Source organism: Corythoichthys intestinalis, chromosome 1, assembly GCF_030265065.1.
Source record: "Corythoichthys intestinalis isolate RoL2023-P3 chromosome 1, ASM3026506v1, whole genome shotgun sequence".
Classification (NCBI taxonomy): domain Eukaryota; kingdom Metazoa; phylum Chordata; class Actinopteri; order Syngnathiformes; family Syngnathidae; genus Corythoichthys; species Corythoichthys intestinalis.
The window spans coordinates 15,784,654-15,800,502 of record NC_080395.1 but is presented as its reverse complement, the minus strand read 5'-3'; the positions used below and the strand labels follow the sequence as shown (position 1 = coordinate 15,800,502).

At 41.0% G+C, this 15,849-nt stretch overlaps 1 protein-coding gene across 2 annotated transcripts in view; it reads left to right on the top strand.

Moving 5' to 3' along the window:
• The window catches only part of LOC130911174 (tyrosine-protein kinase CSK), a 95,250-nt gene that overhangs the window by 39,449 nt on the left and 39,952 nt on the right, over positions 1 to 15,849 (top strand). For both annotated transcript variants that reach the window (XM_057829093.1, XM_057829007.1), the window contains exons 2-4: positions 9,632 to 9,715; positions 11,321 to 11,434; positions 11,505 to 11,617. In XM_057829093.1, the coding sequence (XP_057685076.1) occupies positions 9,701 to 9,715; positions 11,321 to 11,434; positions 11,505 to 11,617 (242 nt within the window). In that variant the 5' untranslated portion in view covers positions 9,632 to 9,700. The remainder of the gene's footprint in view (positions 1 to 9,631; positions 9,716 to 11,320; positions 11,435 to 11,504; positions 11,618 to 15,849) is intronic.

Here is a 15,849-nt window from a genome sequence, read left to right as displayed (position 1 = left end):
TCTAAAAATTTTTCGTCAACTAAAACTAGACTAAAACTTGTTTTAATATTCGTCGACTAAAACTAACACATTTTGAAATGACTAAAATATGACTAAGACTAATAAGTACTTTCGTCCAAAAGACTAAGACTAAAATTAAAATGGCTGCCAAAAACAACACTGATGCTAACTATGCTAGAATATCGGAAACCTGAATTTGAAATGTATCATATCATTTTATATAGGAATGTCATTTATGTATTGCTTGAAGCCTTTCTGACATGGACTGTTTTAATGATATGACTTGTATCTTCCTGAAAAATGTAAAGTTTGACGAAGAGCTCCCTGAACAGTTCTTGTGAGGTATTCACACCATATTCTAACGTTTCTTGGGGGTTTATAATTAAGTTTGGCACCAATATATTGGGATTTTTCTTGGTTTAGTTATTCCAACACCAAAGGCCTTTGAACTTCCAAATGACCAATCTATCAAAGAACTGCTACATTCTGGTGGCCGTGGTGCACTACAAACACTTATCACCCACACTGGCGTGTCAGACAGCATTTAGAGAAGGGCCCTGTGATGACTCACTCTTTGGTAATGAAAGAACATCTTAATTGTGCAGCATCTCGCTGTGAACTCCATGTGGCCCCGCACTGACAAGCAGAAAGTCCTTGTCAAGAAGGGTTTTTAGCAAATGTGGATATAACGAATATGTCGGTGTAAGAAGTATTAAGACGTGGCTTTTCTTGCTTCACATCCATCTTGCAGATACTTCACACGAATATTATTTAGGCCCCGGCAATTCACAATTGTCAAATTAACTGGAGATTTTTCAATTGAAATCAAATTTAGTCTGTGGAATACAGAGCGAGGTGCAGAACATTACATTTTACCTGTAGTTTCAGTATGGCTGTTAGATGTGGCTGTTATACAGTGGAGAGAACAAGTATTTGATACACTGCCGATTTTGCTGGTTTTCCCACTTGCAAAACATGTAGAGGTCTGTAATTTGTATCATAAGTTCTCTTCAACTGTGAGGGACGGAATCTAATACAAAAAAACCAGAAAATCACATTGTATGATTTTTAAATAATAAATTTGCATTTAATTGCATCAAAAAAGTATTTGATACATCACAAAAATCAAACTTAATATTTGGTACAGAAACATTTGTTTGCTATTACAGATACCAAACGTTTCCTGTAGTCCTTTACAAGGTTTGCACACACTGCAGCAGCGATTTTGGCTCACTCCTCCATGCAGATCTTCTCCAGAGCCTTCAGGTTTCGGGGCTGCTGCCGGGCAACACGGACTCTCAGCTCCCTCCATAGATTTTCTATCGGGTTCAGATCTGGTGACTGGCTAGACCACTCCAGGACCTTAAGATGCTTCTTACGGAGCCACTCTTTAGTTGCCTTGGCTGTGTGCTTTGGGTTGTTGTCATGCTGGAAGACCCAGCCACGACCCATCTTCAGGGCTCTCACTGGAGGAAGGAGGTTGTCAGCCAAGATCTGGCGATACATAGCCCCATCCATCCTCCCCTCAATACGGTGCAGTCGCCCTGTACCCTTGGCAGAGAAGCAGCCCCAAAAAATGATGTTTCCTCCTCCATGTTTCATGGTTGGGATGGTGTTCTTGGGGTTGTACTCATCCTTCTTTTTCCTCCAAACACGACGAGCCGAGTTTAGACCAAAAAGTTCAATTTTGGTCTCATCCGACCACATGACCTTCTCCCATTGCTCCTCTGGATCATCCAAATGGTCATTGGCAAACTTCAGACGTGTCTGGACATGCACTGGCTTCAGCAGTGGGACCTTGCGTGCGCTGTAGGATTTTAATCCATGACGGCGTAATGTGTTTCCGATGATTTTCTTCGAGACTGTGGTTCCAGCTCTCTTCAGGTCATTGACCAGGTCCTGCTGTGTGTTTCTGGGCTGATCCCTCACCTTCCTCATGATCAGTGATGCCCCACGAGGTGAGATCTTGCATGGAGCCCCAGAACGAAGCATATTGACCGTCAACTTGAACTTCTTCCATTTTCTAATAATCGCTCCAACAGTTGTTACCTTCTCACCAAGCTGCTTGCTTATTTTCCTGTTGCCCATCCCAGCCTTGTGCAGGTCTATTATGTCCTTACACAGCTCTTTGGTCTTGGCCATTGTGGAGAGGTTGGAGTTTGTTTGTTTAAGCATGTAAACAGGTGTCTTTTATACAGGTAACAAGTTCAAACAGGTGCAGTTACTTCCGGTAATGAGTGGAGAACAGGAGGGGTTCTTAAAAAAGAACTAAGAGCCGAAATATTTACCAGTTGGTAATGTATCAAATACATATTTCATGCAGTTAAATACAAATTTATTATTTAAAAATTATACAATGTGATTTTCTGGATTTTTGTATTAGATTCAGTCCCTCACAGTTGAAGAGAACTTATGATACAAATTACAGACCTCTACATGGCTTGCAAATGGGAAAACCAGCAAAATCGGCAGGGTCTCAAATACTTGTTCTCCCCACTGTATATACCCACCATTCCCTCACTCAATTTTTACAGTTTGTCCAGCAGTCAGCAGTAATTTATATAAAGCAAGTAGCTAATTTATGCTTAGTTCTAATGGTTTCATTTAATGCAAAGGTCTTTATTTTTATTTTTCTGTTCCATGCTGTAGCCCTGTTTACAATTTCCAGGTTAAGTAGTTAGCTTGCACTTTATTTAAATCTTTCATTCAATATCACTGCCTCAAACCTACTGTCTGATGAAATGTTTTGCTTTATATTAATAATGCAAATAAATCTGCCCAAAATTGACAAAGGCAATATTGAAGGTTATTAACCCATAACCACAATGTTTCCCAGTGCAATGTTTTGGAATTGCAAATAATTTCATAATACAATTTTTACATCATTATTGCTTTAATTTGTTTTGTAACTTTTTATTTCAGGTTGTTTTTCACTTCCCACAGAAAAACAACTTTCAAGTTGCGGAATCAAGAATTGCTCTCGGCAGAATCAAAGCTTTTTCGCCACTGATTCCAGAGGGGGAGAGTCCTAATATTATGAAGTCTATGGGGAAAGTTATTTTATCTTGTTGCTGTCCTGTGTCAGTTCCATTTTTTTCCCCACAAATTGGAAAAAGAAAAAAATCTTCAATATGACAAAACACGAATCTGACAAATAGTGATATATTCAGATACTCCCACCAAGAATCGATATATCGTTTTAAAAAGGTGTCACTGTTAAAAAAAAGAAAAAGGAACCGAACCAACAGGTTGCTACCAAAATCTTCCATTATAATAGTGTGTATATGTGAGCTCACAGGCTTTTGTGGGCATTTACAGGTAAATTCCTGTTCATTTTAGGGCATTTACAGGGTACTTCATGTTGATTTGGAGACACGTCCTAGATTCATTTCGGGACATTCTTGAGTCACTTACTTTTCGGTAACCCAAAATTCAACATGACGCTGACAGTGTTTTAGATTGATGTGTGTTTTGTATTCCAACATGCATGTAGGCATGTGCCAGTATGAGATTGTGACAGTATGATAAGTTTAAGCCAAAATATCACGGTTTTGGTATCACGGTATTGCAATTACAACTAAAAAAAATATGTTACTTTGAGATATCTGGGTTTGAAGAAGAAAAAAGAAAAAAAATACCATTGAACAGGATTTTTATTTTTCAAAACCTATTAGAAATTTGGAACATAAGTATAATGTTAAGTTAAAATAAATGTTAAAAAAAAAAAAAAAAAAAAACTATTCTAAATAAAATTTAAATAAATGCAGTCATTTAGGCGAGCCTAAACCTACAGCCACAACTCAACAAAATTACCATCAGGACAAAAAAAAATTAGAATTTTTTTTTTTTCCATAAAAACACGTGTGTATGACTCGTATCATGTTTACGTTATACACTCTTTCTCAAAACAGATAGTTGCCAGAGAGAGAAAAAAAACTAAATGTTTTACCATCGATAGACACACTAAACATGCTGGAGTTAACTCTCGTAGCTGGTGGGAAACGTTCATGGCAGTGTTTACTAACCTTTAATTTTGTATAAATGTGAAATCATATTGGAGGTATTGCCTCCTCGGCAGCCACCCTCCACAAACATGTTTTCCATGTCAGTTGGCTCTCCTTATCTAAACCGTGGCCGTCTGTAACTTTTCTGGAGCAGAAGTATTCCTATTCCAGCGATTTCGTTTTCTTCAATACGGGAAAAGTTCAGGAGTTTCACCTCCTCCAGCCGTCGTGTTGCACAGCTGACTCACTGACACTGAGAAACAACAGGTGGGGGAGGGTTTAGCCATGCGGCTGCTAGCAAGGGATTTCTCCATGTATTTCCGGGACATGAAAAATAGCGAATACCGTCAGGACGGTATGACGGGAAATGTTTGCGGTTTTGAAATCTTGACGTTTTCATACAACAGTATACATTCAAAATGCTAATCGGCACATGTCTACATGCATGTGTAATTCTTTTTGTTGTATCTTTAACTCTACATAAAATTTCAACTGAATGGTCAAAGAACAGCTTAAATCAACACCATTGAACTGTTTTTGAGGAAATTTTAGTGATCTGTCAAACTCTCAAATTATCTTTCTGCATCATTGTTACAGGAAAAAAAAGCGCATATATGCTATTTTAACCTGTTGTGGTACCTTAACTCTGAGCACTGTAGTAATAGACAGTAAAGTCACCACGTATATAGGTCCTTTCCAAAAAAATTAGCATTTTGTGATAAAGTTCGTTATTTTCTGTAATGTACTGATAAACATTAGACTTTCATATATTTTAGATTCATTACACACAACTGAAGTAGTTCAAGCCTTTTATTGTTTTAATATTGATGATTTTGGCAAAACAAGTCAAGAAAAACCAAAAATCCCTATCTCAAAAAATTAACATATCATGAAAAGGTACTCTAAAGAAGCTACTAACCTAATCATCTGAATCAACGAATGAACTCAAAACCCCTGAGAAAGATTCCTGAGGCTTTTAAAAACTCCCAGCCTGGTTCATTACTCAAAACCCCAATCAAGGGCAAGACTGCCAACCTGACTGCTGTCCAGAAGGCCATCATTGGCACCCTGAAGCAAGAGACTAAGACACAGAAAGAAATTTCTGAGCGAATAGCCTGTTCCCAGAGTGCTGTATCAAGGCACCTCAGTGGGAAGTCTGTGGGAAGGAAAAAGTGTGGCAGGAAACGCTGCACAACCAGAAGAGGTGACCGCACCCTTAGAAAGATTGTGGAGAAGGGCCGATTTCAGACCTTGGGGGACCTACAGAAACAGTGGACTGAGTCTAAAGTAGAACTATCCAGAGCCACAGTGCATAGGCGTGTGCTGGAAATGGGCTACAGGTAGGCCTGTCGCGATAACAAATTTTAGTGTGCGATAATTTATCTCATAAATTACTGCGATATGTGATATTATTGCGCCCCCCCCGCCCCAATTTTTTTTATATTTTTTAAAAACCATTTTACAATGACAGTGAGAATACAGTATATATTAATAGATCAAGTACACCCATTTAAACGCGATAAATGTTTACTCTTAAATTCAAAAATAGTTTTTAAGAAATCACAACTAAAAACAATAGACATGCCTCTTTTAAGTAAAAGACAACAATATTAATACCGCACAGAAACACAGAATAAATAAAATGTCTTTTTCAAGAAAATAAATTGCACTTAATAACTTACAAGTATTTAAGCAAATGAAAACTTTTCCCCTCATAGCTTCTGCTATGGCGTTCCATGTGTAATAATCTGATTGTATGTTTTCCAAGGCACCCTGAACGCAACGGTGATGTTGTTTTGTTCATGTGACGCGGCAGTGAGATAGAGACACAGCCTGCCGACTTCTGAGAGCCACAGGTTGAGGAAGTGTTCTTAGCGCCGTGTGTTAATAAAAAACAGTTGTCAGCACGTCGTGTGTTTGATATCATTGCCAGAAAACCACACATAATAGGACACCATACAGCTTCCTTTTTAATGTTGCCCGTATAATGATGATCTGCTGCATCATAAATCACTTTGTGACTTTCCACCTCCATAATGGAGCGTTCGTAGTCCATGTTCGCTGGTTAGATCGTGAATAAGCAATTGGGCTATTGACTCCAGGCCCGGCTCCGCCCATTTTGACGGCTGCATCTCCAGTAAAAAGCCTGAACCATCCGGCGGGCTCCGGCACAGTGGAGATACCCCGCAGTCAATCCGGAGCACTGACGCAGCCGGTATACGTTGAACAATAGGATATAATGGGAACAGATTGACTCCGGCGCTATTTTTTGCCGGACCCGGAACAAAGATGCATTTTGCGTAGTTAGTAACAAGGAAACCGAACTTTTAACAGCATGTCTGCTGCACGCGCACATGCACGTGCATGCGAGGCGATAAGTCGCAGCGGAAAAATTACCACCTTCATTTTTATTTACCGGTCGATAAATAGAATTATTGCATATTGCGACAGGCTTAGCAACAGGTGCTGCATTCCCCAGGTCAAGCCACTTTTGAACCTGAAACAGCGGCAGAAGCGCCTGACCTGGGCTACAGGGAAGCAGCACTGGACTGTTGCTCAGTGGTCCAAAGTACTTTTTTCAGATGAAAGCAAATTTTGCATGTCATTCGGAAATCAAGGTGCCAGAGTTTGGAGGAAGCCTGGGGAGAAGGAAATGCCAAAATGCCTGAAGTCCAGTGTCAAGTACCCACAGTCAGTGATGGTCTGGGGTGCCATGTCAGCTGCTGGTGTTAGTCTACTGCACTGGTGTCAAAAACTGACTCCATAAAGGGCCAAGTGGGTGCAGGTTTTCTTTCCAACCAATGAAGAGGACACCTTTTGACCAGTCTGATCTCGTACATGGGTAATCAGTTAAACTTTGTCAGGTTTCAACAGAAGATTCATTGGTTAAACTGTTTGCGCGGTGTCTGTTAGAACAAAATCCAGCACCCACTTGGCCCTTTGTGGAATTGGTTTGACACCTATGTTCTACTGTGTTTTATCAAGGGCAGGGTCAATGCAGCTGGCTATCAGGAGATTTTGGAGCACTTCATGCGTCCATCTGCTGAAAAGCTTTATGAAGAAGATGATTTCATTTTTCAGCAGGACTGGCACGTGCTCACAGTGCGAAAACCACTGGTAAATGATTTATGGACCACGGCATTACTGTGCTCAATTGGCCTGCCAACTCTCCTGACCTGAACCCCATAGAGAATCTGTAGGATATTGTTAAGAAGAAGTTTAGCGACACCAGACCCAACACTGTGGATGAGCTTAAGGCCGCTATTGAAGCATCCTGGGCCTCCATAACACCTCAGCAGTGCCACAGGCTGATTGCCTCCATGCCACGCCGCATTGAAGCAGTCATTTCTGCAAAAGGATTTCCGACCAAGTATTAAATGCATAGCTGATATAATTAATTGAAGGTTGACTTTTTTTGTATTAAAAAACACTTTTTTGTCTTGGTCTGATGAAATGTTATTTTTTTTAGATAGGATTTTGTTTTTTCTTGACTTTTTTGCCAAAATCATCAATATTAAAACAATAAAAGGCTTGAACTACTTTTTTTTTTTTTTTTTTTTTAAACCTGTCCTGTTCAGCTGTTTGACACAGAGAATGGAAGTCTAAGTGCCCGGATTCTGAACAGTTTTAATGTTTCACATTGAGAGTCTGACATACTCCCATTGTGATCATTCAAAATACCTTTTTATTATGACAAAGCAGCGAACAGGAAGGGATTATGGAGGGACAGAGGAAAAGAAATACCAGAGAAGAAAGAAAAGAAACACATACACAAACAACAACAAGAAATACATTGAACATCTAAACTAGTTACTAATATGCTGGTGCTATCGTCAGCGAGATGTATTTCCGGTTTACACCATGTGGGGGCCTATTGGCCAGTGAAAGAGGAGAATGGGGGTGGGGGTGTCTATAAGACTATAAGCTAAGTGATTGAAAGGGGTAGAGTGTACACAAATCAGTTCTGTGATCTAGAACCCAGTAATCGTGTGAATCTCTTATGAGTGTAAGCCCGTTGGCGACCAACCCTACGCCGCCGCATCGCCAATCCCGGCACCGGAACCCCCAACCCGAGCATGCCCTACCACATCCAGCAGCACGCAAGCCCCACCGGGCGCGCGACAGCCACGCAGACGGGCGGAGGGCCACAGCCCCCACCCAGCCAGCCCGGGGAGGGAGGGCGGGTGGGGGGATGGGGGGGCCATGCGCAGCCCATCCCTCCTCCCGCCGCCCAGCAAAGGAGAGCCACCGTCCCCCCCCCCCGGGACCCAGGGTGGTCCCCCGGGCCACCCGCGCGCCCATCAACCGGCCTTCAGGGATGGCAGGAGGGGACGCATCACCAACCCCACGCCTACATCCATCCCCGCCCGCCCACCCGGGCCACGAGCCACAGCCACACTACTTCAGTTGTGTGTAATGAATCTAAAATATATGAAAGTCTAATGGTTATCAGTACATTACAGAAAATAATGAACTTAATCACAATACGTTAATTTAAAGTAAACTCATGCTTTTTAAATATGTTCAGTACAGCATGGCTTTAAGTTTCCCACAGTACTATTTTGAAGTGAAAACCGTTTCTGAGCTCTATCACTATGATTACCATCCGTGTGAGGGCCGTTTTTAACAATAATTCAGTGGTGTGTTTCTGCACTCTTGAGTACTGAGTAGCTCTTGATTAAATTGAGATGTGATGCAGCCTGTTGCTTCATGGGCTCTTAAGGCATTCCGCGAAGCAAATATGGTTAAGAATAGCCCTCTTCAGCCATACAATGCGGCTGTGAGTGGCTGTGACTCGAGACGGTTGGCCTAGGCTAATACACAGCTGTTATCTACAACCAGGCTAGTTCCTGTGTCAACACAGGATGTGGCGACCTTAGCGCAGTCATCAACGTTCTTTTCAGTGAACGCTTCATGCTAGTCAAAAAACTACTCTTTTAAAAATGTATTGCGTTGCTCTGTGAGTACGGACATTTTCATTGGCCCCTCCCAGTTTCATGCAGAGTGATGGAAAAAATGACTCTGTGACTTCCTCCTCTTTGCTCAGCTTGCAACTTCCTGTTCGCCTGACTAGTGCAAGTGAGATGCTTTAGAACAGGGGCCATCAATCTTTTAGAGACCATGTGTTATTTATCTTTTGCTGATGTAACGAGCTAACAGTTGAAGTACCTGCAGATTATTGTCCAGATCTGTTTATACACAACAAATAGTTTTCTTGTCAAATTTGGTGGGTGCAGCTTAGAGTGGCTTATAGTCTGGAAACTACGGTAATTACTGTATGTTGCTATTATTAATGATCATGTCAGTTTCTCACAAGTTGGTTTAGCGGAGTAGGAAATGGATGAATGCGCACTGTATGTTTTTTTTTTACACCCTGCTTTAACTAATTCACTGCAATTAACAGTGATATACATGAAATCCATTTCTACTGGGATGGCTGGCATTGAGTGATCATGTTTCAAGCATCCTAGACGGATGGATTATGCTTAATTCCTAAGCGGTTTGGAAGCCACAATCTAATGTGGGAAGCGTATGGCATCAGAATTTGATCAAATTCCATGTATTTACTAATAATTACACTTGATTTTTGGCCGCATATCTAACGCTTGTGTTTTTTCTTGTCACAGCTCTGATGGTACCAACTGAACAGTGAGCGTTACCTGCCTGAGGACACCTGTTGCCCATTTCCTCTCATTATGTCTGGGATCCACGTAAGTCACATCACACTTGTCGATTCAGGGTGCTACGATTCGATTATTGAACGATGATCACGGTATCGACGGTGATCGCGGTTATCGCGACTATCACAATTATCTCGATTGTCGATGCATCGTACATTACTAATTAATACAGTAGCCAAACAAATTTATGTCCATTATTTATTTAAAATATTCTAATGATTCAACAGGAAGGATGGAAACATGCCCATACAACAAAAGCTGCCCTTAAGCTGCTTTTTTATTTATTTATTTTTACAAGAAAGTGCAAAAACATTAACCATTTTAAAGGGAGTACTTATTTCTCTCAACAATACAATAAAAGTTACACAGGTGGAATGAATTCCACATTTCTGGAAACAAAGTGTCTTTAGAAATAAGACTTTTTTTTTTTTTTAACCAATATACTTTGTTTTAACAGATTTCTGTACTATTTCGCATGTTTGTAGTGTTACCGCTATAGTTAAACATGGTTTTACACGTTCTGCATATGAATACACGTTAGCTAATTAGCTTAGCGCTTGGGGCTAACTATTAACATCTCAAAAACAACAACAATAAAGGCTAAACAGTACAAGAGGGTTCGTGTATTCACCTCTTATAGATGCACACGGGTCTTAGCAACACACACAGGACAGTTTTCAATTGAAATGCCTTAAAACTACTGCTGGACATCTAAAAGACAAGGAGCAACAAACTATCTCTCTTCCCCTCTTGCTCTAAAAAATAACTTTGGCACAAAAGCGTGACTGACGGGTCGCGCTTCTGGCCCTGCCTGTCTCATCCACAAATATATTTCCAGTCTTTTAAAAAGGAGTAAATCTCTCTGTCAGTAACCAGCAGCATCTATCATAACGTACGTGCGCCAGTTAACGGTGCCCGGGCAGCAGACGTGTCTTGAATTTCGTTCTGCTACGAGCGGCTGCCATAAAGTTATGAGGGAACATCATCGTTTTTGAACCTTTATGAATCGTAATCGAATCGTCACGTGTCGAATCGCGATGCATATAATAATCGATTTTTTGGAACTCCTCTAGTGCATATACTGTGGATAATGTAAAGGAACTTTATTACAGTGGTACCTCTACTTACAAACATCTCTACATACGGAATTTTCAGGTTAAGACACACTTCAACTGGAAAATATTGCCTCTAGTTAAGAAGGAAATTTCAGGATACCAAAGTCAAAAATACAGTATGGATGGTACTTGCAGCGCCCAGTTTACTGAACGTACCATACTGAGAGCTGATCTGCCATTGGCTATTGCCTAGCATTCCTGGCATCCAATTGGCTAAGAGGGACCTCTACTGTATGTGTATCTGTGTATCCCAGCGTCCACATGTTCCGACAGCTTTACATTATTTTATACTTTACTCTTAGTTTTTTACATAACGCATAACTCAGATTTGATGTTTATTGTGCAATAATCTAATTTTAACATATATCTGTTACATGTTTTAATGCATTTTTATGCATTATAAAAGATTTATGTCTGAATTTGGGGGGGCTTGGAACTGATGAGGCCATTTACATGGAAAACGCGTTTCTACCTACAGATTTTCAAGTAGTACTTATTAGATCTTTGCTTTGTGTCGCAGGCACCGTGGTCAACGGGCACTGAGTGCGTAGCCAAGTACAACTTCCAGACGGCCAATGAGCAGGACCTACCCTTCTGCAAAGGAGACGTGCTGACCATCATCGGCGTTACCAGAGTAACCAGGCGCCTGCTAATTTTGATTATGGAGTTTGTTAAGATCGAATTAATAGAGTATGTTTTATCAGGATCCTAACTGGTACAAAGCAAGGAACATTGTGGGAAGAGAGGGAACCATTCCGGCAAATTATGTCCAGAAGAGGGAAGGCGTCAAATCAGGAGGGAAACTCAGTCTCATGCCGTAAGTACTCAAGGAACAATACAGTGTACAGTATGTTAGCATTAGCTAACAGCATTTTTAGTGCAATTGAAATCTGGTGGTAGAAAAAGATACAGTAATGCTGCGTTCAGACCAAAGTTAAACAATCAGGTGACAACGACAAAAGCAGTTTTGTGACCTGATGTCGCCATAAGTCTAAGCCCAGGAAACCAAACAAATTCCGGTTCACTTAACGTAAAAAGAAGCAACAAAAAGACTAATCTCATCATATTGATTTTTCTCTCGTAGTATTATTAATTGTAATGTTGTAATATTACAATGTATGACATCATTCTAATAATTTTATGACTCGAATCTCAGAATATTATAATTTTTCTCTCGTAATATTGCAATGTTTGACTTCATTCTCGATGTATTTTACCTATTCTTGTAGTCCTATTTTTTCTTTCTTTATTTGGACTTTTGTTGACTGGATGTTAAAGGATGCTGAATTCATGTGAACAAGAAAACATATTTGATTGACTGCTTCCTTGTCGTCGCTTAAATCTGTTGGTGTGAAAATTTATCATGTGACATCACGGGATGCGACCTGTCTGGTCAAATTGGTGACGCCGGTCACGAGGCCGCCTGCCGCCCTTCCAGGCACGATTACATTGACTTCCTATAGAAACTCATCACACGACGAGAAAATAACGCGGCCGGTGTGAATGCAGCATTGCATTTTTGTGATGGCCACAGTACATTAGACACGTGTGGCATTGGTGGATCGATAAAACGATCCCCAAACTCAAAACTGCCGCACTCCAACCAGACATCCGCTTCTGTGACGCCCTTTCCACCTTTTATGAGCGTCACAAACGGCAGCGTTCAACTTTTAGGTCATTAGGTCATCCAGCTCTTTGGCGGGTTGTTACATAATGAACATTGCATTGACTAGCTTCAGTGCAGGCCATTCCTCAACGTGTATACGCACCCAAAACTGGGACTGTTGTGTACACATGAGTGAGTGTTTGTGTCGTGGTGACACAATTCACTTTTTATTATGTACGCTGTGGCGACATTTTGATTGGCTTATGAATGACGGGCAGTTATATTTGTAGAGCACTCTTTCCCCTGTCATCTGGGTTACATAATGGCTTCAGCTGTTGTCTGCGGTGCCCATTCAGACCCAGAGGGTTCACCATAAGTGAGCAAGCCCCCCTTATCTGCACCCAGGTGGCAGCTGCCAGAAAAGCTGTGGTACATTTTGTTGAGTAACTTTTGAAGAAAAATGTATTCCTAAGAGTAGTTTTACCACTCTAAACTTTTTACTTACAGTGCCTTGCAAAAGTATTCGGCCCCTTGAACCTTGCAACCTTTCGCCACATTTCAGGCTTCAAACATAAAGATATAAAATTTTAATTTTTTGTCAAGAATCAACAACAAGTGGGACACAATCGTGAAGTGGAACAAAATTTATTGGATGATTTAAAAAATTTTAACAAATAAAAAACTGAAAAGTGGGGCGTGCAATATTATTCGGCCCCCTTGCGTTAATACTTTGTAGCGCCACCTTTTGCTCCAATTACAGCTGCAAGTCGCTTGGGGTATGTTTCTATCAGTTTTGCACATCGAGAGACTGACATTCTTGCCCATTCTTCCTTGCAAAACAGCTCGAGCTCAGTGAGCTTGGATGGAGAGTGTTTGTGAACAGCAGTCTTCAGCTATTTCCACAGATTCTCGATTGGATTCAGGTCTGGACTTTGACTTGGCCATTCTAACACCTGGATACGTTTATTTTTTAACCATTCCATTGTAGATTTGGCTTTATGTTTTGGATCATTGTCCTGTTGGAAGATAAATCTCCGTCCCAGTCTCAGGTCTTGTGCAGATACCAACAGGTTTTCTTCCAGAATGTTCCTGTATTTGGCTGCATCCATCTTCCCGTCAATTTTAACCATCTTCCCTGTCCCTGCTGAAGAAAAGCAGGCCCAAACCATGATGCTGCCACCACCATGTTTGACAGTGGGGATGGTGTGTTCAGGGTGATGAGCTGTGTTGCTTTTACGCCAAACATATCATTTTGCATTGTGGCCAAAAAGTTCAATTTTGGTTTCATCTGACCAGAGCACCTTCTTCCACATGTTTGGTGTGTCTCCCAGGTGGCTTGTGGCAAACTTTAAACGAGACTTTTTATGGATATCTTTGAGAAATGGCTTTCTTCTTGCCACTCTTCCATAAAGGCCAGATTTGTGCAGTGTACGACTGATTGTTGTCCTATGGACAGACTCTCCCACCTCAGCTGTAGATCTCTGCAGTTCATCCAGAGTGATCATGGGCCTCTTGGCTGCATCTCTGATCAGTTTTCTCCTTGTTTGAGAAGAAAGTTTGGAAGGACGGCCGGGTCTTGGTAGATTTGCAGTGGTCTGACGCTCCTTCCATTTCAATATGATGGCTTGCACAGTGCTCCTTGAGATGTTTAAAGCTTGGGAAATCTTTTTGTAGCCAAATCCGGCTTTAAACTTCTCCACAACAGTATCTCGGACCTGCCTGGTGTGTTCCTTGGTTTTCACAATGCTCTCTGCACTTTAAACAGAACCCTGAGACTATCACAGAGCAGGTGCATTTATACGGAGACTTGAATACACACCGGTGGATTCTATTTATCATCATCGGTCATTTAGGACAACATTGGATCATTCAGAGATCCTCACTGAACTTCTGGAGTGAGTTTGCTGCACTGAAAGTAAAGGGGCCGAATAATATTGCACGCCCCACTTTTCAGTTTTTTATTTGTTAAAAAAGTTTAAATTATCCAATAAATGTTGTTCCACTTCACGATTGTGTCCCACTTGTTGTTGATTCTTGACAAAAAAATTAAATTTCATATCTTTATGTTTGAAGCCTGAAATGTGGCGAAAGGTTGCAAGATTCAAGGGGGCCGAATACTTTTGCAAGGCACTGTACGTAGATTTGTGAAGAAACGCTACTCTTTCCGCTACTTTCAGCTTCACTAGATCAGTAACATTTTTCCTCTTTTGTTATACATACGTGTTAGATTTGACTTAATGCCCCCCCCTTCTTCCTTCTTCTTCTCGGTCATCAGGCCCCCCACACGGTGTCAACCGGAATTACAATGAGCTAACGATAGCACTACTATATTCATAGTTATTGTAGGCGTTGAATGTATTTCTTTTTGTGTGTTCTTCTCTTCTATCTCTCTCTCGTTTTCTATTTTCCTTTCTGTCCCCCCGTAACCCCTTCCTGCTCGCTGCTAATAAATGAAACACAATGAATAATCACAATGAGCGTACACTGCTGGCTAAAAGTATTGGCACCCCTGCAATTCTGTTAGATAATGCTCAATTTCTCCCAGAAAATGATTGCAATTACAAATGCTTTGGTAGTATTATCTTCATTTATTTTGCTTGCAATGAAAAAACACAAAAGAGAATTTAAAAAAATAATAATAATAAAATCATTATCATTTTACACAAAACTCCAAAAATGGCCCGGACAAAAGTATTGGCACCCTCAGCCTAATTCTTGGTAGCACAACCTTTAGACAAAATAACTGCGAACAACCGCTTCCGTTGTCCATCAATGAGTTTCTGACAATGCTCTGCTGGAATTTTAGACCATTCTTCACTGGCCAACTGCCCCAGGTCTGAGATTTGAAGGATGCCTTCTCCAAACTGCCATTATCAGATCTCTTCACAGGTGTTCTATGGGATTCAGGTCTGGACTCATTGCTGGCCACTTTAGAAATCTCCAGTGCTTTCTCTCAAACCATTTTATAGTGCTTTTTGAAATGTGTTTTGGGTCATTGTCCTGCTGGAAGACCCATGACCTCTGAGGGAGACCCAGCTTTCTCTCACTGGGTCCTACATTATGCTGCAAAATTGGTTGGTAGTCTTCAAACTTCATAATGCCATGCTCACGGTCAAGCAGTCCAGTGCCAGAGGAAGCAAAGCAACCCCAAAACATCAGGGAACCTCCCCCATGTGTGACTTTTGGGGGGCCGTGTTCTTTTCTTTGAAGGCCACGTTTTTTTTTTTCCTCTAAACTCTATGTTTATGCCTTTTCCCAAAAAGCTCTACTTTTGTCTCATCTGACTAGGGAATATTCTTCCAAAACATTTTTGGCTTTCTCAGTTAAGTTTTGGCAAACTCCAGCCCGGCTTTTTTATGTCTCTGGGTCAGAGCTGGGGTCTTCCTGAGTATCCTACCATAGAGTCCCTTTTCATTCAATCGCCGACGGAGAGTACGGGTTGA